This window comes from Condylura cristata, unplaced genomic scaffold (genome assembly GCF_000260355.1).
Source record: "Condylura cristata isolate star-nosed mole 26May11 unplaced genomic scaffold, ConCri1.0 scaffold00013, whole genome shotgun sequence".
NCBI classification, from domain to species: Eukaryota; Metazoa; Chordata; class Mammalia; order Eulipotyphla; family Talpidae; genus Condylura; species Condylura cristata.
Genome location: NW_004567114.1, coordinates 18,910,007 through 18,936,607, shown reverse-complemented (window position 1 = coordinate 18,936,607; position 26,601 = coordinate 18,910,007). Strand labels below are relative to the sequence as shown.

The window sequence follows — 26,601 nt, the reverse complement described above, 5'->3', positions numbered from 1 at the left end:
AAGTGACAGCGTGCTTTTGATGGCAGGTGTCTTAAAGTCAGGGCTTAAAAGATGGGACAAAACCTGGAGAAGATTCACGAAGACCCGGCCGGAAACCGTGGTAGCCATAGAGACGCTATCGGAAGTTGGGGTTGCTAGGAGGCCTGGGCGCGTCCCCCAAACTGCGTCATGGCTGATGTCCCTGAAGGCTACTATTCCGATCCGTATGGCAATGAAGACCAGGATCCTGAGACTTCTGAACTGTCTGAGTCTCTTAAGGTGGCTGAAGATGCCCAACCAGAACCCACGGCAGAGACCGCAGACCCGGAGCTACACGTAGAGACAGAGAAGAAGCCACAGCAAAAGGCTCAGCCAGAGGTGGAAGCTGAGGACTCCAACGAGGAGGCGCCCGAGAGTGCGAAGGATGTGCACGCCCACCTAAAACCTGTAGAGCTGTCAGAAGAGATACCCGCGGAGTCAGAAGACCTTGTTGGAGAGATGCAACCCCTAGAGGTACATTTGGAGGGAATCGTAGAGCTGGGAGAAGAGCTTCACGGGGAGTTGGAGGTCTCTGTGAATGAAAACCATGAGCCAGATCCCGAGCTACCAAAGGAAACGGAGTCTGAGGTCCCAGGGGCCACAATCAGTGAGACAAGATTAGAGTTACAAGAGAACGTTCTGGAGGAATCAACTAGAGAGCAAGATGGAGAGATAGAGCTACAATCTATAAATTTGGCCAAACCCGAATTTCCAAGTGAGAAATCAAGAAACTCGATTAAAGAGGCAGATATACAGCTGCCAAAGATGACCACACTACAGGTTCCAGAGGTAACTCAAAGGAAGTCACATGAGGAGGAAAGGACAGAGCAAGCTGAGCAGGCCAAGCCAGAGTCTCCAGAGGACACACAAAGAAAATCAGCTCAAGAGATAGGAACAGAAACATCAGAGCAGACTAAATCAGAGTCTCCAGATCAGAAACCAAGTAAGTCTCCTGAGGAAACACCAACAAAGTCAACTGAGGAGAACGTTCCAGAGACACTAGAAGAGATCAAGTCAGAGTTTCCGGAGGAAAAATCAAAGCCACATGAAAAAAGAGACATTGAGCCATCAGAAAAGACCAAACCAGTTCAAGAGGAGACACAAAGAAAGTCAAGTGCAGAGAAAGTTCTAGAGCCACCAGAGGACTCTGAACAAGCACATCAAAAAGATAAGCAGAGAAAGTCAACTGAAGAGACAAGCATAGCACAACCACAGGAGTCCATGTCAGGGGAGACACTAAAAACGTCAGAATCAACTGAGAAAAGAAGTGAGGAGACTGAACCAGAGGTTCAAGAAAAGACACAAACAGAACTAACCAAAGAGAAAGATCTAGAGTTAACAGATAAAGACAGAGGACTATACAGTGAAGACACACATGTACACGTTGTCAAAGAATATGAGGCAGAATCGATCCAAAACAGTCAATCTACAGGGATTATGGCACCGTATGACTACTATCAGATGAGAAAGTTGCGTGAAAGAGTCAAAAAGCACTTCGTGTCAGAGTCTTTCACAGCCAGCGAACTTGACTCAACAAGTACTAACTACAGTTTTTATAAAAGTTTCCAAAATATATATGAGGATTTTGATGACAGTCATTCTGACTATTCCTCAGTCTATCAGAATTATTTGCAAGAGTCCACTAGTGTAAAGGGAAGTGTGGATTTATCCCCAGAACTGAAAGAACTGGTACCTAAAGGTAAAAAAAGACAGTCAAAAAGTAAAGTTACGCTGCAATTTGATTTTCTTTCATGGAGTCCAGAGAGAGTTGCGGAGTGGATTAGCGAGCTAGGCTTCCCTCAATACAAGGTATACAAAGATAACATTTTTTGTTATCATAGACCCTCAACCTTCTACCTCTTATTTCTTCTCTACCATGACCCCTCTGTTCACCTCTGCACTTGAAAGTATAGAAAAGTCCTGGACTATGTAGAGGAAACCAAGGATCTTGATCTTGGCCCCTTTCCACTGATGAATATGTATGTTTTGGGAGAAGAACATGCTTAGTTTTCAGGCCTCTTTTCATAGAAGGGTGTATTTTTTTTAAAGATTTATTTATTTATGCATACAGAACTGGGATACAGGCCAGAGGTGCAGGGGCGGTGAGAGGCTTCACCAGAGACAGAGTGGGGAGCAGAACAGGCCGACTGACGAAGTACACTGCTGAGGGGAGCAGCGGGCTGGTCAGGAGAGGTCTGCCGCACCGTGTGGGTCACCTCCGGGGTGGGAATCAAACTCACTCTGACGTGGCTTTAGCTTCTTAGGGCTGTGCTTTAACCCACTGCACCACCAGGGAAGACCCAAAGGGTGTATTTTTTTTAAAGATTTTTTTATTCACAGAATGGGGTACAGGCCAGAGATGCGGAGGGTGAGAGGATTCACCAGAGACAGAGTGGGGAGCAGAACAGGCAGACTGACGAAGTACACTGCTGAGGGGAGCAGCGGGCTGGTCAGGAGAGGTCTGCCGCACCGTGTGGGTCACCTCCGGGGTGGGAATCAAACTCACTCTGACGTGGCTTTAGCTTCTTAGGGCTGTGCTTTAACCCACTGCACCACCAGGGAAGACCCAAAGGGTGTATTTTTTTTAATAGATTTTACCCAAGGTAGACTTTTGGTACTTGGTGGCTGTTAGTTTGTTTTTTTTTTTTCCCAACTTAATTTTATAATCAATTTTTTTAACTTGATGGTTGTTTTAATGGCAGCTCCTTAACTTGTACTATTAATCTTAGTTTGTAACAATGATATAAGCATATGTATCACAAGTGTCTACTAGTACTAATTGAAATAGCCAATAAACACAAAGTTGTTTTAGGACCTCCCTGATGGCCTAGAGGTTAAGTCTCAGCGCTCTCACTGCTGTAGCCTGAGTTCCATGTCTGACCAGGGAGCTGACCCACATGGCACAGCAGACTCTCCTGTCCCGCTCCCCCCTGTCCCGCTCCCCCGCTCCCCTCAGCAGTGTATTTCAGTAGATCCACCTGTTCTGCTCCCCACTCTGTGGTGAATTGTCTCACCTCTCCCCCCCACCTCTGGCCTACACCCCGTTCTTGTATAATAAATAAATCTTTTTTAAAAAATAGTTTCATTAAAAATATAGGGTAAACCTCTTATGCCACGAATGCAAACTATATTCTTGGGCAACCACAAAACAATACAAGATCTGAAATCTTTTGTTGAGGCATAAATGTAGCACTGGTTGTAGCATTCTCAAAAAAAAAATTATGAAGCAATGTGAGATGTCAAGAGTTTACATTTTATGGACAATATGGTAGTGTTAGAATTATTAAAGTTAAATTTAAAACTAAATTAAAAATTTGTCTCACTATGGTCATGGCACACAGGTGATTTGGTAATGGGAAGCCCACGGGGATTACAACTGAGATGGAAAAAGGCACAAAATGATGTAAAAATAAACTATTATATTATTTTAAAAAAAAAACTGTCTCAGTATAGAACCAAAGATAAATGTGGTTTCTTCTCTCTTTGCCTCCCTTTGCCCTCCTGCTATATGCACTATTGAGTGACCCTCTCATTGTATTAACAGGAGTGTTTTACCACAAATTTCATCAGCGGCCAGAAACTCATCCATGTAAACTGCTCAAACCTCCCTCAAATGGGGATAACAGATTTTGAGGACATGAAGGTGAGTTGTGCATAAGTTTCCCCTTAAAGCATTATAACGATGCTACCATCTGCCTCAAGCCCACTAACTCCTATTTCTGTCAATGGTGTCATCAACTCCCAGTCCCCAGGCTCACAGGCATCTCTCTTTTGTGCCTCACAAAGATCTCAAGGACGGTCAGTACCCCTTGCAGTATCTGGTTTTCTCCATTCCTACTTGTTTGAACCTTTATCACTTCATACTAGAACATCTGGTAGCATCCTGTTTTAGGAGGGGGGGGTGGTTTGTTGTTTTTAAAGATTTATTTATTTGTGCATATAGAACTGGGGTACAGGCCAGAGGTGCAGGGGCAGTAAGAGGATTCACCAGAGACAGAGTAGGGGAGCAGAACAGGCAGATCGACAAAGTACACTGATGAGGGGAGTAGTGGGTGGGTCAGGAGAGATCTGCCCGCCATGTGGTCACCTCCCTGGCAGGGACTGAACTCATGCAGAAGTGGCTTTAGCCTCATAGTGCTGTGCTTTTACCCGCTGCGCAACCAGGGAGGGCCCCAGTAGTCTCCTGTTTTAACCTCTCCCCATTGTCTCTCTGGATTCAACAGCTCTACTTTTAGAATCTCATTTTCCAACTACTTATATACTACTCAGAAATCTTTCTCGAATCCCCTCTCCTTACAAGACAATCTCAGTTTCTTAGCTAGGATTCAAGACTTTCCACAAATGTTGTGGCCACCAGTCTTTCTCTCAATTCCCCTCATAAATCTGCACCCGCCTCCAGGCCTAACTCACACCCTTGGTAACCTGTCTTGGGCAGTCCCTCTGCATTTTTGCCCAGTACCCCTTGCTCTCCATGACTGATACCAATCTACATCATCTTTCAGTACCCAATCAATTCTCACCTTCTCCTGCAGTCTTTCTTGACCTTCCCAGCCCATTGCAACTTCTCCTTCCCAGCTCTTAAACAGGTTATGTCTCTGACAGCCATGGATATTTTTATAACATCATGTTTTGTCTGATTTGTTACCTAACTTTGAAACATTTCTACATTAACCTCCCTAGACTCAATCTCCTCAATTCTCTATGGCACCAGCAGCCCCTGCTGATGCTTCTCTGCATAAGTCCCCATCATGGACAGTGCTCACAGTTTGCAAAGCTTCCCATGTGCAATATCACTTGCAGATTATAATTTATAATCTCATTGAATACCTCTTCACCCAACATACCAGTGGTTTCATTCGTGCTCATAAATGGTCTGCTTCAGTGGTTCTCAAACTCAGTTTTCAGAATCAGATGAAGAATTTTAAAAATTCCTAGGGGCCCTCCCTGGTGGCACAAGGGGTTAAAGTACAGCACTGCGAAGAAGTCAGCACGTGTTCGATCCCAGCAAGGGAGGTGACCCACATGGCACAGCAGATCTCTCCTGTCTCCCCTGCTGCTCCCCTCAGCAGTGTACTTCATCCATCTGCCTGTTCTGCTCCTCACTCTGTCTCTGGTAAAGCCTCTCACTGTCCCTGCACCTGTGGTCTGTATCCCAGTTCTGTATGCATAAGTAAACAAACCTTTATAAATAGTAAAAATAAAAATTCCTAGACTCCACACTGCAGAGATTTTGATTCGTTCAGTCTAAGGGGAGCCCTGGAATTATTCCCTGGCACGACTCTAGATCAGGTTTTAGAACCCTATGACTCCACATGTCATATAACTTAGAAAATAAAAAGGTGATGCTGGCTAATACCTAAGCTCTTTTCCTGGCAATAGGGTATAAGGAAATCCTTTAAAGTAGTAAACACATCATCCTAAGTGAGCCTTTAATGCCTTGAACTCTGATAGCTCTCCTTTACTACACTTACTATTTGTTGCATACCATACATACACTATTTCATTTACTCCTCCTTTTGCCAAAAAGAAAAATGAAGCCCAGAAAGATAAAGCAACAAGGTCCTTCAGATCCTAAATTTAAAAGCCAGGAGTCATATCTATTCTGTGTGACATTCTTTCTTTAAGTTAATCCTCTTTAAATGAGCATTTTTGTAATCATGAATCACCATATACGTGGTGTGGAAAAGGACCACTTATTACACACTCCTGCTCCCAACCATGCCCTCCTGGAGCCACCAGGCCGTACCAGAGAAATAACTTGTTTTTATGCTCAAGGAGGATGTGGTTATGGTTACCAACTTTAATTTGTACTTGTGTTTATAGTGTCCTAAATTTTTAAATAAAAATAAGGAACATAACTAGAAAAACAGTAACTTGTAATCCAAATCCCTGAAATATTTAAGTGCCCAGAATTTCAGCTTTTATCCTGACAAAGCAATTTTAAGAGTCTACTAATTCACTTTACTTTCTTGACACTTTAATTCCAAAGTGCAACAATATGCATTATAATGTACAATAATAACAATTCAAGTCATGCTTTTTCTGGTCTTGCAAGAAACAAGAGGTCTTAAAAATCTTCAGAAATCCTCAAGAGTAAATGATGAACCCAGGGTCTATCCTTATAGCTGATGAAGTCTGAACAAGTAAACTTTAAAATATTTATCAAAGTCACCAGACAAATGTGACCACACCTTGAAGTTACTGGAGTCATAAGCAGATCATGACATTCAAAGGTATGTTAGATAAAGCTTTGCTGGACCCTTAGGTGAACATAAAAAAGCTAACTATAACACAGGTGCCATGAACTTAAGATGTCACATTTACCTTCCTTACTAGTAGGTTAAGCATTTTTTAATCCCACCACCGTAACTACAGTACCTATAGCACACCCATGCAGGTTCTCCTGCTAGCTCTTCCATATGGGCTTTCCTGGGCTTGGGAGAAATCAGGAGTAAGGCAAGAGCAGGGTGCTTCAGGGTGCAGAATTCTGCACGGGCTGATCAACTACTGAACCACATGTAGCCTTCACTTCCAAGCTCTGCAGTTAAGGTGTGGCCAGTTTCTATTCTTACTTTCCTTTAACTGCCTTCATTTTGCAGAGAATCCTGAGTCATGCCTCCCCTGCAGAAGTGACTCACCTTTCCCCTGGCCTTCCATGCTGACCTGATCAGAGCAGAGCTAAATGTGTCATGAGGCTGGTGAGGTGCGCCAGAAGAGCGAAGCACAAATTCTAAATTTTCACTGGCCAAGGAAACACTGGAAACCAGTCACCTGTCTCATAGAGTGATGCATTAGCTTCACAAAAGTTGATCTTTTTTATGCTAGAGACAAGCTAGACAAGATAACATTACACTTGCTTCAGGTTTCTCTCCTAGAAAATTCTTGAAGTATTTGTAACTATTCACTCCATCATGTGAACAAAAGAACTCCATGAAAGATACTCAGAGAACATTAATGAATATCTTATTCCATTTGTGTGCATTATTATATGTTATGAAATATAGCCCTGTAAGCCTTACAGTATCTCAGCAATGTTTTAAAAGATTTATTTATCTATGCATACAGAACTAGGGGTACAGGCCAGAGGTGTAGGGGTAGTGAGAGGATTCTCCAGAGACAGAGTGGGGAGCAGAACAGGCAGATGGATGAAATACACTGCTGAGGAGAGCAGCAGGCAGGTCAGGAGAGGTCTGCCATGCCATGTGGGTCAGTTCTGGGGCTGGCAGGGATCAAACATGCTGAAGTGGCTTTAGCTTCTCAGTGCTGTGCTTTAACCCGCTGTGCCACCAGGGAGGGTCTATCTCAGCAATTTTACTATACTTGTCTTGTTGCAAACTTTCAATAGCACAAATTCATAACAGAATGTCAGCAGCTGGTAGAGAAAAAAATGCTTGTAATTTTCAGGTAATTTTAGTTTCACCAAAGAGCTGCAAAGATAGTACAAAGTCCCCTCTGCTCTTACCCCACTCCTCCTATCAGCAGTTTCTTATACAAATGGTACATTTATCAAAATTAAGAAATTAACACGGGTACAGAACTATTAAACAAACCACATGCTATTCAGATTTCTGCAACTTTTCCATTGTTTCCTTTTTTCAGTCCCCATTATACAATAGGGGATCGCACTTTGCATTTAACCTGTTTTGTTTACTTTGGCTCCCGTTTCCCATGAACAGAATGAAGTTAAGTTGGTGGGAGACTGTCAGAGGTGATAGCTTTTCTCATCTCATCCTTTCAGGGAGAACATGACTGACCACAGGAGAGTCTGACCTTGACCAGTTGGTGAAGGTGGTGTCTGCCAGGCTCTTCACTATAAAGCCACTGTGTTTCCCTTTCCCTTTCTTTCTTAAAGATTTTTTTTATTGACATACATACAAGAGCTGGGGTGTAGGCCATAGATGTGGAAGTCTCACCAGAGACAGAGTGGGGAGTAGAACAGGAGGATCTACTGAAATACACTGCTAAGGGGTGCAGAGGGCGAGAAAGGAGAGGTTTGCTGAGCCATGTGGGTCAGCTCCCTCGTGGAGGATCGAACTTGTGCTGCAGTGACTGGGGATAGCTTGATGGCACTGAGACTTAACCCCTGCACCACCAGAGAGGCCCTCCTTTTCATTTTCTATTCATTTGAAGTGAGTTATGAAGACTAGCCCATACTTATCCACCACCTCTTGAAGCCAGGAAGATGGCACAGTTATGGAGGCATAGTAAAACTGCCGTAGCAATACATATATCATGGGAGATCGTTTGAAGCTATACAAATAACCTTTTTAAAATTTTGTCCACTTATTTTAGCATTCATCCATGGATCTTGCCTACAGCAGTTATATCAATATTGTTCTAATGATGATTTTCTTTCCCCCCTCATTTCTTTTTGAATTGAAACTCTCTTGAGGTATTCTTTGAGTTTTAATTGTCCCTTCTCTCCCATTCAGGAGCTCTTTCAAACCACTTCTTGTGTCCTTTGAACTTGCTTCCCTTACATACAGATTTTAGCACCTCTTTACTTTTTGGCAGCTACATTACTTCAGATTCAATTTGTAATTTCCTATAGCAGGTCTACAATCATCCTTTCTCCAAGGATCCCTCGTTGCTTTTATCAGAGAATGGTACTTAGAAACCAATATGTGAATGTATTGTGCTTATTACTACTGAGGTGTCATTGCTTCTTGATACTCTCACCAGAAAGATTTGGAAAACATATGTCTATACACCAACCCACATGTATACAAATATGTAGTTCATTCCTGTATCCCTGAGTTCACACTATGTCTCAGACTGTATCCCAGTGCCCGGGGGTCACTGTAGCCTCCCCTTACCCACCATTGCTTGTATAAATGTCTTCTCTGACAGTGAGAAAACTGGTTCTCTTTGTGTCCTCTTGGGAAGCAAATTTACCAAATACAGTGTAGTGTACTTGTGTACAAGTCCTGTATCTTTGGCCTTCCACTACCTAGACAAACAGTGGTTTTCAGAGTTAAGCTTATTTATATCAGCTCCTTTCTTCCCTACCCCTTTCAGTGAGTGTGTCTCCTACTTTGCAGTACAGTTAGCTTTATGGATCCACAGTCTATATTGCTGTCATGGGTTCCCCTGACATCTTGCCATGTCGTAAGGTATAAAAAATTACACACAGTAAAGTCATTCTTAGCAGTGTACAGTTCTGTGTACAACATCATGCATCTACCACCATAGAACTATACAAAATAATTGTACTCCGTTAACTTCCCCCATAATTCTATTCCCTGTGACTTCCCCCATGTCTCCCTTGTCTACCCAACTTTCCACCCTAGTCCCTGGCAACCACTCATTTGTTTTTTCTCCTCATAGTTTTACCTTTTCCAGAATGACCAATAAATGGAATCCAATAATATATAACCTTTGACTCTAGCTTCTTTTCCTTACATGAGGCATTTAAGATTAATTCATGTAAAATGAGTCAACAAGCACATTTTAAGGAGACTGTACATCTGTTTTAATAATGGTAGATAGAATGATCACATTTGAACCACAGCAATTAGTCTTTAGAATTAATGAAAGTAAATTATAGGTTCCAGATATATAGTGGCACATAGTTACAAACTAAACAGTACACACTACATTGGTAATGATGCAGCAAAACCATCAGTAGTTTACAAATAAGAGCAAGAACAAATAGAATGGAGAGTGCCAGAAAGGAGGGGGGTTGGAAGGTGAGCAAAAAGGGTGAAGGGGGTCAATTGGTATAAATTCCAGTTATAAAATAAATACGTCACAGGAATGTAATGGTGATTAGAGTCAGTAATACTGCAACATGTACTTGAAAGTTGCCAAGAGACTGAATCCTAAAAGTTAACTTTGTTTGATGGCAGAGTGTAATTATACTTAGTGTGGTGATCATTTTGCAATGTATACATATTCAAATCATTATGTTGTAATGTACCAATATAATGTGCCAATTATATCTCAGTATAAAAAAGCAAGAACAACAACCTTTGAAAACTATGATTGACATATGGTCCAGCAATAGTCTAGTAACAATAGAATCTTCTTGAAAACTACAGGTATCACAAATATCTGCTGGAGGCCATGTGAAGTAGGTGTTCTGGGTGATGCCACCATTGAGTGTGGGCCCCTATCCTAGAATGTGGAATTAAGTATCCTTAAAAAATGCTAATAATCTCCATAAATACCTACATTTATTAACCCTTGCTGCTGTTATTAAGTTGCTATAATTCTTAGGTACAGATAGTGTCAGTGGCTTGTTACTCATCAGAACTGAAGGACTAACTCATGGTTTTAGATTAATTTATAGCCCCAAGGATTCTCATGGTCCACTGATGAACCTCATATCCTCTTTAAGAATGACTGAATTTGAGGAGTGATGGTTAGAGTATATTTCCTGATTCCACAGACCTTTATAATGCTTTTAATTTCTGTATTAGAATATTAACAGGATTGAACTTTTTCACCCTATAGTCTTATAGCTCTTTTGGTTAACTGTGAATATGTTAATGATTACAAGGCCTCCTCTATGGGGACCACTGCAAACCTCAGAGAATCTGTGAAATAACCTCTTGTAATAGGGGCATTCAAAAGGAGGGTTGGGGTGAGGTGCTCAATGTAGCAGCATCAATTACAAATGAAGATTCTTCACCTGTAGTTGTTTTAGTTCTCAACTCTTAGAAATTCCAACTGCTGGGCCCACCCTGATGGTGCAAATAGTTAAAGCACAGCACTGAGAAGCTAGCCACAGCCACTGCAGTTCGAAACCCGCCAGGGAACTGACCCACATGGCATGGCAGATCTTTCCTGACCCGCCCACTGCTCCCCTCAGAAGTGTGCTTCGTCAGTCAGCCTGTTCTGCTCCCCACGCTGTCTCTGGTGAATCCTCTCACCGCCCCTGCACTTCTGGCCTGTACCAGAAGTGTGTTTGTGTATGCATAAATATCTTTAACAAAAAGAAATTCCAACTACTACAGACCTCATCAGTATTCCCACTGACAATGGCAGAGTCTTTTACCCACAAGCCCTCTCTAGAGCCTAAACAAAACCATTTTAAGCAAGATTTGAGAAGAAAGATATCTTACCTACCTAAAATGTATTGCTGCTGGGTCCTTTTGCTTCAGATTTAGAATTGTCTGTGGCATGAATTTTACATCTTTGTAACTATAACTAGGAATTTCAAATTTAAAAAGTTCATTCCACATACTCCATTGGCTGTGTGTTCTAGCAGCAGTTTCACAGGCTGCATTATCATCCAGATGCAGAATATGGATAAAAAGTATAATGGATAAAAAGTAGAATCTGAAAATAAAATGAGAGGTCAATCCAGAATATCAAGTGTATTGGTACTCAATGAATATAAGTCAATGTTTACAGATACTGAAAATTTTGGCTATTTAAAGATATTTTCATAGAATATACAAGTATAGATTTTAAGAAACCAGAGCTAGACCTTTAATGCCTGCTTCTTAGTGTTTGACTTTATTAAGTCAAGTGAATAGAATAACTATTTGAGGAATGATTTCCCCCCCACCCTTAGTTACAAATTAACTGAGCCCTTTATTTATCAACTGGGCCCAGTTATTTATTAATCTTCCCAGAGATAGTCATGGCTCCTAATCTGAACCTGTTATCTGCTTATATGGTTGGTCAGATTGCTCGGCTGAAAGAAAGAAATGAACTCACCAAGCCCAGCTGATGTAAGGACCTAAAAACATCTTTAAATCGTACTTTAGAAAGGATATCAAATCATGTGGCATTTCCTGTAAGAACTTTATTTCGATTAAACCAGGCTATGAAGCCTTTGCAAGTTACTTTATTATTTAATTTTCCATAGAAATAACTATGGAATTAGCATTCCTAGGGTCTAGGACACTAAGTAAAACATTTGATTTAATTGTATTTTCAGATCAGTCCCATTAAAAAATTATCCTTGCCTTTCAGGTAATTTCTCAGCATACACGGGAACTACTGGGAATTGAAGAACCGCTATTCAGTCGCTCCATCAGCCTTCCCTACAGGGACAATATCGGCTTATTTTTAGAGCAAAAAGGTCATAGTGGGGTAAAATCTGATTCTTTGACTTTTCCTGAATTTGTGGAAGCATCAGGGTTACAGGATTATGCACCCCAAATAACTGACCCTGAAGAGAATGAAACACACTGAACCATTTCACTGAATGTGAACGGTCAAACTAAATTACTCTGGGGAAGAAGTATATGTAGTCTTTTGGGGTTTTCTTTTTCTCCTTTTCATTAAGGATAAGTCAAACCTGCTAGACAGTTTCGTCACTGACTCACAGAACCTTTCATTTGTCTGAAACACAAAATTTCCCTGTTCCCTGCTTATTGGTTCTTTTGCTTGGTTGAACACCAGACAGGTTAAAAGAAGAAAACAAGTTTCCCTGAGTTCTATGGATCCCACAGTGATGTGAAATTCCCAATAGCAGTCAGGCAAAAAGAGGTAGGAGGAGGAGTTGGGTGTGTAGAGACCTGAGATTTCAAAGGGAAGGAAAACAACTCACAGGAAGATGGGAAGAACAAATGTTTGGTTAAAAAAATGCTGGACCAAACAGAAACAATGGCACACAAAAAGGAATTTTAACAGGCTTTGCTGGGTCCCTCCCTGCCCATGGGTCTAGTTCATGTTATCTTGACTTTATATGAGGGGTAGCCCCTTTCTGGAACACATGATCTACCGAAATTCTTTCTGGCAGCTAAGGGGAAGGTCAAAAGGTTCTTCCTGATTTCTTTGGCTTCTTGATCGTCTCCAGCTGAGAATTGTGTGCCAAAGTGGTACATCCAGGTGTTTCAATTTTACCCCTTGTCAAAGTTGGCAATACTGCTCTTTAGGGTAACGGTGTCACCCAACTCAAGAGGTTTGTCACTTTGATCAAAGTTTTGTTTTGTTTTGAGAAAAAGGAGCTTATTGCCTGTACAAGAAAGGGAAGCCAAAGGATTTAGATCCCACAGACTGTAGGCAACAGACCTGGGGGGGGGGGAGATTTTTTTTAAAAAATAGGATAGGGCCCACCCTGGTAGCGCCACACACAGCATCATGAAGCTCACCACAGCCATTTCACCGCAAGTTCAATCCCCGGCCACGGTGACCCACATGGCGCAGCAGACCTCTCCTGACCTGCTGCTGCTCCCCTCAGCAGTGTGTTTCAGTTGATCTGCCTGTTCTGTTCCCTGCTCTGCCTCTGGTGAATCCTCTCACCACTCCTGCACCTCTGGCCTGTACCCCGGTTCTGTATGCATACATAAATAAATCTTTAAAAAAAGAAGAAGAGCAAAACGGGACAAAGGAGGCTGCTGACTGGACAATGTGGTCGTCAGCTCATCGCGAGGGACAGTTACCGCCTCCGCTAACCGTGTGTACTGAGAAATGGCAACTCAGCTCACCCCCGAGGCATTAAATGAGGCTGGTGAGACTTTGAGGGCACAAAATGAAGAACTGTACATGCTAAGGTGTTTTCTCATGCTGCCAAGGCTGCTCGAACAGTTAGGGGTAAGTTGGAAATGCAACATGGTCTTTGTATCAACCACCTCCACCAACCACCTACCTGAAAGGCACCAATTAATCATCTCAGCCTTTTTCTTCCCCGAATTTTGAGATCCTGGAACTGTCTTACCCATTTGTTTCCTGGTTCTCTGAGGTCCTACTTCATTAACAATTCTAAGTGTCCGTAGGCATGCATCTGGTAGTGAGAATTTATGGAGAAATAAAAGTAAAATGTGTTCTCCCAGATAATCCTCTCCACAGATACAGGAAAAGAAACCATTTTAGAATTGAATCAGGACTGCATCAGTATTCAGTGCACATCACAAGCAGGAGTGCAGAGACCAGAAAGTCTCACCCTTTCCTACAGCCAGGCACATTCACATACATGTTACCTGAATCCAAAAAATAAAATTTCTCATATCTTTATGACAAATAGGAACTTAGTACTGGACTCGGGCACTGGGGCTCGGCTCCCACAGTCAGGGAGACCTAGGGCCACTCTCCTCTACACTTACTTACACACATTTCAGAGACAGGGGCCAAGGCCCAGGCAAGCCAGTATGGGATGTGAGACTGTCCCAGGCTTACTCAACTTTTGAAACAATTTACATACATCTCAAAAACAGAGACAGAGAAGATTTACAATTAGAAGTTTTGTAAAGGAACTGTTTCAAGAAAAAAGGAAGGGGATGTTCTCGTTCCCCTTCGGTATCAGAGAAATTATTTTTAATTTAGGTTATTTCTCTTTATAAACAACGTGGTTTGTAGAAACACCACGGACTGCAGGGTAGAGCCTGGGATTGCCTGCCAGGCCCTTTAGGTGGGTATTTTCCATACCTTTATACAATGGAACTTGGATCAGAGTCCATCTATGACTGAACTTCTTGAAAAAAATTACAAAATATTTGGTGTTGCTTGATGGCTCCAGTTTTAGTTTATGGGCATACCACTCTTCCCAGTCTCATTTCTTTATTCTTGAAACCACTGTAGGGCCACCATAATCCAGAGGGCCAATGGCATAGCCTGTCAAGTTCCTTAGACATGAACAAATAGTACAATAATCAGTATAAACCATTCTTTATGTGTGTGTGTGTGTGTATTCACATCATTCTCCATCTTTGTGCAACATGTGCTTGTATGCTTTCTCCTTTCAGGTGTGTTCCCCGTAAAACTCCCCCACCAACTCACCCATGAACCATCACCATAGTCCATTGTGCTCTTCCCTCCTTTGTTTTGATACCTCTACCTTCTCCTCCCTTGCAGAATATCTCTGATTTATATAAAGTTGCCCAATTTTATTTTCTTATTTATTGTTATTTTTTTCCTGATTCCTTATTTGGTTCCCCTATAGTCCTCCTATAAGTGAAACCATCCAATATTTTTTTTTTCTTTCTGGCTTAGTTTCACTGAGCATCATCCCTTCTAGCTTCATCCATGTTGCTGTGAATGACATGTGTTTACCTTTTTAACTGCTGAATAGTATTCCAGTGTGTATATATACCACACCTTCTTGATTCATTGTATATATACCACACCTTGATTCATTGTATATATACCACACCTTCTTGGTATATATTTGGGCATTTGCATGGTTTCCACATCTTACATATTGTAAATAATGATGCATTAAAAACAGGAGTACAGGTGTTCCTTTGAATTAATGTTTTTGTGTCCAAAGCAATCCATTCTTATCTTTTCTAAGAAGGAACAGTGCCTCAAATTAGTACTGAATTGTATTTTTGTGCTACATTTATCATACTAAATACTATAACACCATGTGACATTAAAATTTTTTAAACTGGGCCCTCCCTGGTGGCACAACAGGTTAAGCACAGCACTATGAAGCTAGCCATAGCCACTGCAGCACGAGTTTGATCCCCAGCCAGGGAGATGACCCACAGGGCGTAGCAGACCTGTCCTGTCTTGCATGCTGCTCCCGTCAGCAGCGTGTTTCAGTGATTCTGCATGTTCTGCTCTCCACTCTGTCTCTGGTAAATCCTCTTACCCCCCACATCCCTGGCCTGTACCCCAATTCTTATATGCATAAATAAATAAATCTTTAAAAAAAAATTTTTTAACTAAATTCCATGCTGACCTGTTGGAATTAGCACACCATGGTATGCTTCTGTATAATAAGCAATCATAGGCATTTATCAACTGTTGATGCAAATGTCAGTCCCTGGCCACATTTTATGTCTTAAGTTTCTGGAGTTCAAGCGTACCTGAATGTAAAAATTAATAGCGAACATTCATACTGTTAATAAAAATAATTAAATAAATAATAAAACTTCATACCAACTGATGATAAACCTAATTTTCTTCCCAAATTTGACTAGCAAATTTTTGTCTCAAATCATTTAATGTCATGCCACCTAGTTTGCCTGGTTCACAAATATTCAAAAAACAAATGTAAATGAGTAATCCAATACCATGATGATTTACATGGTTAGTGAATGATTTTGCTCAAAATGCACTTTAACATTTAGCAAACTGGTTCTGTTTGATGACAAAACAGGGTGACATTTTTCTCAACACAGTCACTGCTGTTATGCTCTTTTATAAAGATATAAAGGAAGTAAGTTTACACTGTTAGATCTAACTTGCAAAATTATTTGTTGCCAGATTTTTTAAAATAATATAATAGTTTATTTTTACATCATGTTGTGCCTTTTCCCATCTCAGTTGTAATCCCCGTGGGATTACAAACCACCCCTGTGCCATCACCATAGTCCTGTGCCCTTCCTCCCCCTGCATTTTTTATCTTATTCCCTACTCCACCCCTGTAAAATGTCTCTGGTATATAATTGTTCATTATTATTATCATTTTCCCCCCTGTTGCCAGATATTTTTTAAGTGGCTCAAATGGGAACAACTTTAAGATAATACCAGAACAGTCACACATATAGCTGAAATAAGCATTAAATGAGTCAATTCAATTGATATCATTTACTACTTTATTTCTCGAGCCAAAATGGTAGTAAAATGAAGCTGTAGCACTTGTCAACTACATACTGTTACAGGGAAAGACGCTACAGTATGTAATTGTCTAATAATGACATTTTAGCTTATTTAGCTTTTAAAAGAGAAATGAGTTTATATCAGCAGTTTTCCTGGGGAAGCAGCTTACTTAGTATGTTAGGTTATGTAGTTTCATTAGGTTGCTTCTAAAAGTCAAACCTCCCAATGATACCAGTGTAAAAGAGCTTTTGTTTTACTCAACATTTTAGAGGCAACCGAAGAATTATCTAATTCCTTAATACCAAACATCTGGCAAACACAATACAGTGACATGACCTCCATGCCAGCTGTGATAATGAGGAGACAGCCAACATAGAGCTAGTGTAAGAAGGTAAAACAGCCCTGACTCCTGCTGGTCTCTTATTGGGAGGTAGAGTCTGTGGAATCCACTGAGGAATGTCCTTTGTTTAGGGAGATGCCAAACGAATCACAGTAGAGGTAGGTGAGGTGGTCCTGCAGAGCAGTGCTGGCGGAGAGGCACTGGCTAAAGGGTGTTTCACTGAGCTGCACAGCAGTTAGATCGAAGCAGGGGAAAATCCTGGAATGAAAAACAGTGTGTTTGTGTCTGTTTGAAACATCTAATGCAGCTTTCAAGCTTCTTTCCTCCATTTGTAAATAAGGTTCCCCCCTTTTTTTTATATAACAAATTATTTAAAATTCATAGTTAAAATTTTACCTGGAACTATTCACTATGCACTGATATGATGAGCTGTCACATTTATGTGCCTCTCTAAGTGCATTCGGGGAGGAACTGATAATTACAGAATGATTATAATCATATCAGCAACCTTTTCAGTATCTTTTCCTTGAATTTGGAAAGAATACATAATGTATCGTGGGTAAAGATCTCATTTCCTTTATGATATGCTCTTAAAAATAGCAGCCGTCCTGACAGGGAACACCCAGGCCACCAAGATGTCAGTCGTACCATTGAAGGAGCAGAAACTCTTGGGTGTCAAAGGGGGGGGGGGCCTGCCACCTTAAATACTGATCCAGGATTTCACCCCTAAAGGCATTTCTCGAGGTCACAAAGAGGTTATTGCCATTACTGCAAGGAAACCAATGTGAAGAAAAAAAGCATGGCAACGGTTTCTATGGTGCTGGTGGCTTCTGGGCTCTTCTGTGGCTGCTGCTCTTAAGGGAAGTCAAGCACCGTGCGGCCATGCAGGTGTCACGGAAGAACCAGACTGGGGGGCTTCTGCCGAATTTCAGACAGTGACTTTCTTTGCCTGGTGCCTAATTCTTTTCCTACCCTAATTAAGAATTAACACCCAACTGGTTTGAAAATATAAACACAAAAAATAGCCACCTTTATTGTACAGGGAAAGAACTAGGAGTTAATATACAAATAAGAACAGGCAATCTTAAATATTAATCTGTAACAGAATACACGTTAAAAAGCGTTAAGATGTAGAGTGGTTATTGTGTTAAAAAGATCAGGAGAAAGGCAAGGATATTACTCAAAACAGTCCTGGCAGTTGCAGCCAGTGTGAGAGAGGAAATGAAAGGCACACAGATTGGACAGGAAGAAACAAAACTGTCTCTATTTATAGGTGGCATGGTTTGGTATGTAGAAAATCAAAGCACCTACCCAAAAAGCCTACAATAAGTGAGTTTGCAAGGTTATGGAACACAAAATAAGCCTATAGAAATCAATTGTATTTATACACATTAGCAATGAACTGTTGGACACCAAAATTAAAATTAAAATACAATACCATTTGCAGACTCAAAAAATAATATATAAGTGTAAATCTAATAAAACATGAATAGATTTAAATATGGAAAATAACAAAACATTGATTAAATAAAGAATAAATCATTGAAGAAACAAACTGTGTTCATGGGTTGGAAAATTCAACATAATAAAGATGACTATGCCCTACAAGTGGATCTATCTATCTATCTATCTATCTATCTATCTATCTATCTATCTATCTATCTATCTATCTATCTATCTAACTATCTACATATATATATATATAGTGGTAATGTGAAAATTAGTAATTTAACCCAGTGTTGCTCGGAGACATTGCTAGTGATGACGCAAAGCGGCACAGGCACTCTGAAACCACTACTGGCACTGTTTTCTTGTTTTCATTTGGGTAGAGTAAAACTAGGACTATTGAATTAGAATTAGTCAACTGATAGGAGGAAAGTCATTTGTTTTTATTAAGGAAATTTAAAAACAATGAAGTGAATCCCATGTGCCGATCACCAGGTTCAATAATTATCAATGTATGGCTAATCTCGATTCATCCCTAACCTCACCCCTGCCCTCTCTCACCATCTACTGGATTATTCTGAAGCACCTTCCAGACACTTGATCATTTAATTCGTAATTTTTTTAGTATAAATCTCTTAAAAAATGCTTTTTGAAAATACATGCCACCATAGCCAATTCGTTAATTTCATCAAATAGGCAACCTCATTTCTTCTTAGCATTTGGTTGCTTGAATAATGGCTAAAGCAAATTCTAGATAATGCATCTTGCTCAATGTGAATTTTAGGTCTTTTTTTTTTTTAACTTAAAAGTTCCCTTTGCTCTTTTTTCCCCTTTTGTAGCATATTTCTTAAAGAAATTGAGGTTTTTGTCCATAAAAGTTCCCATCTTCTGAGTTTTGATGCCTATATCTCATCATCTAGCATTTCGTGACTCTTGGAATTTCCTGTCAATAGGTAGTTTTATATACAGACTCGATCAAATTCAGGTTTGATTTTTGGGGCAAGATTATTTCATCAAGGTTTATTTTTGCCCAGAAACACAGCATCTCTGCGGTGCTAAGCCTGATGAGTAGCTTCAGTCTGACCTTTTCATTACAAAACCTCTCCTATCAGTGTCCCTCCTGATATTGCCTAGATTCATCATTTCATTATAGCTTGCAAATGATGACATTCTCTCACCCCTCCTTCATTTAAGAAGGAACTTTTCTACTTGATAAACACCCAACATAATGATTTAACACTAAAAAATATATCTTAAGGCAGTAAGGGGCAAGAACCGAAACATATCCCATATGGTGTATGCCTACTTCTCTGTTGGCTGTTCATCTTGGGATCCAGCTGCCAGGTCACAGCTACATGTTAGTGTAGCTTCAGCAGATAATGCCAAACCTGCTGTCAAGTATCCCACAACGTTCTCTAGTTTTAATCATTCTGATGGGTGTGACGTGAGCTCACATTTGACGAATAAAAGAGTTAGAAAAAGAAACTAGAGAAACAGAGGAATAGGAAATTATCAGACATAATTGGAAAACACTGGTGAACTTGACATCCAGATCGAAAGGACCCTAAATGTTCTTTCATTTATGGGTAGCAGCTCCATAGGAATTGGCTTTACAATAGTTCATTACACTGAATTAACAACACTTTTTCCCTATCAGATTATTGAAAATTAAAAAGCCACCCACTCATAGTTACCATCTATAGTGAATGGCATGCTCATGTGCTCCTGGTGTAGATTACATAAGCACCATGCTTTTGACAAGTAATTTGGGAATGCTATCTGTCACACATAAAATAGGTGTAACTGCTGACCCAGAAATTCTAGCTGTTTATCCACCAGAAATACTGGTACAAACTAAGTAAGAGAATGTTCAAAGCAATCCTTTCTGCAAAATTTGGAGCAAGGGGAGGGGGAACCATAATGTCATCCAGAGGAAACAGGATGAATACATTTAATTAAATGATTCCAACAGATGCCTCCGCTCTTGAGCATAAATGGAACAGGCTTGTAGCAACATAGAACAGTGTCCATGACATAGCATGTGAAAAAGCAGAGTATCTAGTCTCCACAGACATGGCCACACGATATGTCCACAAGATAGCAATAGCTATTCATACACATGATAATATCAGACTAGAAATAGATATTTGTAAATGCCTAGCTAAAAAGGCAAAACTATAAAAACCATTAGAGAGAGAGTCTGTGAAACGGAGTTCTGGTGGCAATGGAGGCCTTCATTTTTCCACTAGTTGGAATTTGTTTTACCAGCATGGTTAGTTTATCTAAATGTTAAGAGATAATAGACAACAGAGTGGGAGAACATATGCCTGACACCTTACCTTTTCTGAGGGAGGCTCTTTACATAGAATCTGCTGATAAAGTCCCGTATCTCAAATTGGGGGCAATTTGCTCCACCTTCCTCACAGTCTTCAGCATGCACTGAGAGGAAAAGCTCATTCAGGAGCTGTAGCACCTGCAACTGGGGCAGGCCCTTGGCCGTGCAGATATTCAGCAATGCATAGAACACCCCCTCTAACCACTTGATGTTGAGGACGATCCCCCCTAATGCCAAGGAGAAGGGAAATGCCAGTTAGCACCACCAAGACCAGCCTGCCGGGAACCTAGGGATCCCTCAGTGAACAGCTACTTTTCTGCATCAGGCTGATGGTGGGGATCTCAAGCTAAGCCAGTGCTGCTCCTGCCAAGTGCCCCATGTAACACATCAGGTGTTGTCCCTGCTGCAGGAGGACAGACAGGACTAAAAGAGAGACTGCTAATGGCAAAAGCATCTCCAGAAATCTCTAGAATGGCTCTTGCCAATAATAAGAAGGGACCAAGGGAAACTGCAGCATTAAAGCAGGGAAAAGCCAGTTTGTTCCCAGACACTGCAGCCTTCTCTCTGGGTGTGTCCAGTTCATCCTTACAGGGGCCTAATAATTGTACTTCTCAACTTTTCCTATTAAAGGCTGTTGTTTGCCTCCAAGACTGTTTCTACACAAAATCTAAACATCTGAGGATATAGTCCCTCCCCACGCCCCGGGTTTAAAATAATAGCAACAGGTTGGCAGTAAGGTCATCTTCAAAGCAGTGAGCTGTTACCAGCAGAGCTGTAGGGGCAGGTGGCCCGAAGAATTGTGGGGTCTTGGAGAGCAGATGTGATGTCCTTATTGGTTCCCCAGAAGTTGACAAAATCTGCAACACACTGATACTGAGGCCGCAAGATATTGGTGTGGTTCAGCAGGAGTTTCAACCTGGAAGCAAAGCCACCACGACAGGGAGTTTGGAGCAGACTAATCACGGGAGCCACAGAGTTCATACCCGAGCCCAGGATGGCTGCCAGCACGCTGCCCCCAGGCCAACAGGCACCGAGAACACTGCTTATGAGCTGGGTGGTCCAGCCATTCTTCTAACATTGAATGTGATCACGTGCCATGCGCTGGGCTAGACACAGGGTATAAAAATACTCTCTGATACGTATTCTCAGTCACTTTCCTGCTGCTCACTGGTGGTTTCCCTTCTCAACTAGCACAGGGACACTAGTTGCTTTAGGTAGCAGGAGGCATTGCTCTGTCTGTGCTAAACAATTGTCCACCAAAGAAAATGGCCCACCCTCAAGAGCAGCTGATGGCTAGATTGGTGAGTTACAATCAGGACGGGTCGTTCTGCAAAAGAAGCTGCTTCCACCTTATTACTGGAAACGACCAAGCCAAGAACCAGGGGCCTCTAGGGAAGCAAGAAGCCTGAGATGAGGAGACAGCAGATTCTGTGTTCACTCCGACACCAGTACCTGGGTATTGGAATGGCAGCTACGAAGCTGTACACGATGCAGACTTCCTCGAGGCTGGGCTGAATTTCTACGCAGATATGAGGCAGCTGAGATGGCAGGCAGCAGAGGAAGACCACGTTGGCCCAGCCGACCAGGTTGGAGTTATGGTAGAAACACTGGATTCCGAGTTTCTGGAACTCATCTAGGAGGAACAAAAGAAGTGTGGAAAAGCATAGAACAAAGGTGCTGACCTAAATATCAACTATGGGGAGAGGATGATAATGACTTTATTTCATTTTCTTTTTCACATCAGAAGGGAATGTGCCGGCATCGTGGCAAGGTGTAAGGGAGGCACATCTCATACAATGGCGTGAACACCCAGTCATCCTGCTTATGTCCAGGAACGGTTAATAATGATTTTATCTTGTCTTAGGACCACATAAATCAGAAGATTCCCTCATGCCTTGTGAAAGCCACACAGAAATGGCCAAACCTCATCCCAAAGCAGCCAGTGCCTCTGTAACCATACTAGAGATTATAATCTATTCCTAGCTTTACAAACCAAATACTAGAATTTTCCAGATTCTTTTTCTCTCTGAAAAAAAAAATCAGATGGAAAAGACTTCTGCTCTGATTTACTGAAGATTTATCAAGTGTTAGGTAATATACCAAGTACTTTTTTTTTTAAGATATATTTATTTATGCATACAGAACTGGGGTACAGGCCAGAGGTGCAGGGATGGTGAGAGGATTCACCACACACAGAGCGAGGAGCAGAACAGGCAGATAGATGAAGTACACTGTTGTGGGGAGCAGCGGATGAGACAGGAGAGGTCTGATGCACCATGTGGATCACCTCCGGGGCCTGGGATCCAACTCGCACTGAAGCAGCTGCAGCTAGCTTTGCAGTGCTGCACTTTAACCCGTTGCACCACCAGAGAGGGCCCAGAAGAAAGATTTTTTAAGGACTAAGTTAAAAAAAAAAATCATCTTTCTTACTTCCTTCCCAGCTAGCAGCCTGAGGCCAAGCATGCTGAACACCAGTATTCCTTTCAAGAGATGCTTTCAAAATGGCCTAGTCAACACCAGAAAAGCACACCCAAGGCCCCTCCTCCCAGGAGACTTACCCAGGGTCTCTGGCCTCCGCGTGGAGATCCGAAGGCTCTCAGCCGGGATGGGGACAAGCTGAAGCAGTGTCAGAGCCAGCTGCTTCCCAAGGTGGCCGCCTCCAATAATGCCCACCTTGAGCTCATCAGAAGCAACGGTGGTTTCGTCTAGCGATTCCCCTGAGTTGGTCAGTTTCTCAGGTAATGTGTCTCTGCCAGATGGACACACAGAAACACATGTAAGCATGCACACACCTGTGGCATTCTTGACTCTCAACCTCTGAAGTTTGCTATTTTAATTTCCCCTCATGGCACCCTGAGTTCTCCAAGGATAAGCATTCCAATTCATACCACTAGGGAATGAAATATTCCTCCTGTGTGAATTTTCCAGAAAGTAAAATGTATCCCTTTATGGGACCGAAACTTGCTTAAAATATTTGAAAATAACAGTTTGGGTTGCTGTATTGTAATTCTCTGCCTTCTTGAACACAAGATGTGACCATTCCTGTGGCTCGGCACCCCGGTGTGAGTGGCCACTGTCCCGTGTCATCCAGAGCTGTGGTCAGGTCCTTGTTTCCTGGGCACAGACCTGGGAAACCAACTAACTTAGGTTCTCTCAAATGTTGTGACTTCTAAAAATAAGGGCAAACAGATCTTAGAAATTGAGGGTCAAGAATTTGAGGCCATTCTTTTCCGAAATTAACTTACTAGTTCAGGAATTACTTCCTTGGCCAAAGATGGACAAAGTTGGAGCTTTGGATCCATAAGGCACTATTTTATGGTGTTATATGACAATCACACATTCTGTTTCTTTTAAATTTTTATTCTATTTTTTTTTTATGTAAGAATTGGAATCTTCACATGCTGGAGTTTCCATAAAGCATCACAAGCCACATTCTTTTTTTTTTTCTTTTTTTTTTTAAAGATTTATTTATTTGTGCATACAGAACTGGGGTACAGGCCAGAGGCTCAGGGGCAGTGAGAGGCTTCACCAGAGACAAGAGTGGGGAGCAGGTCAGATCAATGAAGTGCACTGCTGAGGGAGGCAGTGGGCGGGTCAGGAGAGGTCTGCCACACCATGTGGTCACCTCCGGGGCAGACGGGAATCGAACTCATGCGGAAAGGCTTTAGATTCTCAGTGCTGTGCTTTAACCCGCTGAGCCACCAGGGAGGGCCGCCACATTCTTTTTAAGACTTCTCTCTTTGCTGAGAGGAGTGTTTTCTCAGTGCCTGACCCTTCCAAATATAAAATGCTGGAAGTTCATATACTGACTTCTCACCATTCATCTTAGATACGAGTACGTTTATACATCCCTATCGGTAAGCCTATCAGCAGACTCACTGAGCCGCCTGCCTCCTGGGTCCCTGCTGTTTATCTGTAACATGCTCCATTTGGATTTGGTCCTGCCATCCAGGAGTTGATCTAATTTCAGCGAAAAGCAAGAAGTAGACTCGTAGGAATGGGGAGGGGAGATGCTTCAGCAGTGACCTAGAATTCTAGAGTCCAGGAGCCCAGTCCTGAGAACTGAGCTCTGTGTGAAGTCATGTTGCACAAAGATATAGACTGGACTGAGAGCTTCTGAGCAAATCCATATTGCTGGTTTTAGGCAAGTCATCTGACCACAGGCCCCCAATGGCCAGGTGGCTTTCTCGTGAGGGAGCATTCCACTGTTAGCTCACCCTCAAATGAAAGAGGCAGCCCCATTTTCAGCCAATATCCACAAACTGGCTAGTCATTAGTAGCTGCAGAAGACAAGCTGGTGAATGAATGGGTCCTTTAAACAATCCACCCAGTGAAAGCACTAACCCACCAGCACTAACCCATACTGTGTTATGTAACCACAGTCAGCGGACCCTGGTATGCATCTCCCTGGTGCTTTTTCAGAGAGGAATTAGACTACAGGCTAGAAAAGGTAGGAAGATACTGCCTCTGCCAAATTTATCTTCCAGAATGAAATGCTTAAATATTCTCCACAGACTCTTCTCTACCTGCTTGACCCTGGAGACCTTGCTTACCTCAATTTATGGAGCAGCTTACAGAAGAAGGTTGCATGGGCACAAGCCTTGATCACCAGTCCCCGATAACGACCCTGCAGGTACAGCCAGCTGAAGTCTTCCTCTTGAATCCCATATTCAAACTTGAGGGACTCAAGGTCCTCTAGCAAGTCCATTTCCAGGCCACCATTTCCTGCAGGGATAGATACCAGTCAATTTGGCTCCCAGTTCTGGAAGCAGAGGGTGTCTCTGCAGGAGGCTGCCAAGTCACAGGTTCTCGTGATGATGGGCCTTGGTCCTTCAGTTCCAGCTTCTGCACAGCGACTCTCATCCACTTCTGTTTGACTGCGAGTCCTAAGCACTGACCATGAACAAGGAATACCTGGGTTCGTGGAAAACCTGAGCCAAAGTCCAAAGTGATGTTCTCCCACATAGATATGCCGCTTCTTCCTGTAGATACACGTACATTAGCAATGAGGTTCACAGAACTCTAGGGCCAGGAACTGTTCCCCTCCATTTCCTGTTAGGTTTTAAAATTAAGACTGAATACTTCGACTGTATTTCAAAGAAATTCTTCCCTTTCACTAAACTAAGTAGCATGGTCCTATTGAAATTATCTTTTAAAGATTTGGTGGTAATTGCCCTGTAAAAACATCACAGCTTGCTTGCTTGGTTAGGTTGTATTTGGTGGTGGGGGGGGACAGGGGTATATAAAAGGAGGCATGGGTAACTGGAAATATTCTCCATTTCTTCTTGGAAAAGTATGTTTATGTTCAATACTTCCTGTAATTACTGCAACTAATATTTTCAATTTACTTGTAAAATACTGAACAGTCAAAAAATAGTCCCCTGGAAAATATAAATATCGCAGTATTGTTTAGGATAGGGACTACATTTTAGAAAATGAGGTCAGAGATGTGTAATCCATCTGCATGTATCGCTCACCAGTCAAACTGAGGACGTGGCTGTACTCAGTCCTTCCACTTCTGGCCCCAGAGAACTACATTTTCAGAGAGAAGTCTCCAAGAAAGTCGTCATTATGACTCCGTAGCTACACGGTTGCTTCAGTCTGAGTCTTAAAGGGGCCAGCCCACTGACAGGGTTTCCCAGTTTGCAATGTGTGGACATGTATTCCTCTCATCAAGATAGTATGGGTACCTCCCTTTCCCTAAAAGAAGGTTCTGGACTTTTTTTTTGGCAGCCTCAAAGATACAGATCTTAGCAGTGCTCAAGAATTATTTTTCAAATCTCCTCTTCTTTACGTTCAGGAAATTAATGAGTAAGGTAAGGTAGGGATCTCAAGGTAGCATGGCAACTAAAGTTATTAATACTGTACACTGGAAATCTGCAGGAAATTGGACTAGGTCTGAAGCATTCTCACACACACCAAAGGCAACTATGAGAGATGATGGATGTGTGAATTAACTTGATTGTGATATAATCATTTCCCAATATCAAATTGTCACAATGTATATTTTAATTAATTA

General features: G+C 41.8%; 2 protein-coding genes across 2 annotated transcripts; one reads left to right on the top strand and one right to left on the bottom strand.

The window, feature by feature from the left end:
* Positions 1-168: 168 nt before the first annotated feature.
* On the top strand, positions 169-12,165 carry SAMD15 (sterile alpha motif domain containing 15). The gene is made up of 3 exons (XM_004682052.1): positions 169-1,827; positions 3,563-3,661; positions 11,944-12,165. The coding sequence occupies exons 1-3, from the start codon at positions 169-171 to the stop codon at positions 12,163-12,165; spliced, it is 1,980 nt and encodes a 659-aa protein (XP_004682109.1).
* Positions 12,166-16,881: 4,716 nt separating this feature from the next.
* NOXRED1 (NADP-dependent oxidoreductase domain containing 1) lies at positions 16,882-25,290 on the bottom strand. The gene is made up of 6 exons (XM_004682051.1): positions 25,136-25,290; positions 23,141-23,331; positions 22,035-22,215; positions 21,347-21,498; positions 20,587-20,809; positions 16,882-17,059 (listed from the first exon to the last, which is right to left on the bottom strand). Exons 1-6 carry the CDS (start codon positions 25,288-25,290, stop codon positions 16,882-16,884), a joined length of 1,080 nt encoding a protein of 359 aa, XP_004682108.1.
* Positions 25,291-26,601: the final 1,311 nt, after the last annotated feature.

Bases quoted from the DNA above. Each gene is read 5' to 3' on its own strand.
- SAMD15 (XM_004682052.1), top strand. From the start codon at position 169: ATGGCTGATGTCCCTGAAGGCTACTATTCCGATCCGTATGGCAATGAA. The intron at 1,828-3,562 runs GTATACAAAGAT...TTGTATTAACAG, and splicing joins TAGGCTTCCCTCAATACAAG to GAGTGTTTTACCACAAATTT. The intron at 3,662-11,943 runs GTGAGTTGTGCA...CTTGCCTTTCAG, and splicing joins CAGATTTTGAGGACATGAAG to GTAATTTCTCAGCATACACG.
- NOXRED1 (XM_004682051.1), bottom strand. From the start codon at position 25,290: ATGGACTTGCTAGAGGACCTTGAGTCCCTCAAGTTTGAATATGGGATT. The intron at 21,499-22,034 runs GTACTGGTGTCG...CTTTGCTTCCAG, and splicing joins GCTGCCATTCCAATACCCAG to GTTGAAACTCCTGCTGAACC. The intron at 20,810-21,346 runs GTAACAGCTCAC...CCTTGGCATTAG, and splicing joins CTGCCCCTACAGCTCTGCTG to GGGGGATCGTCCTCAACATC.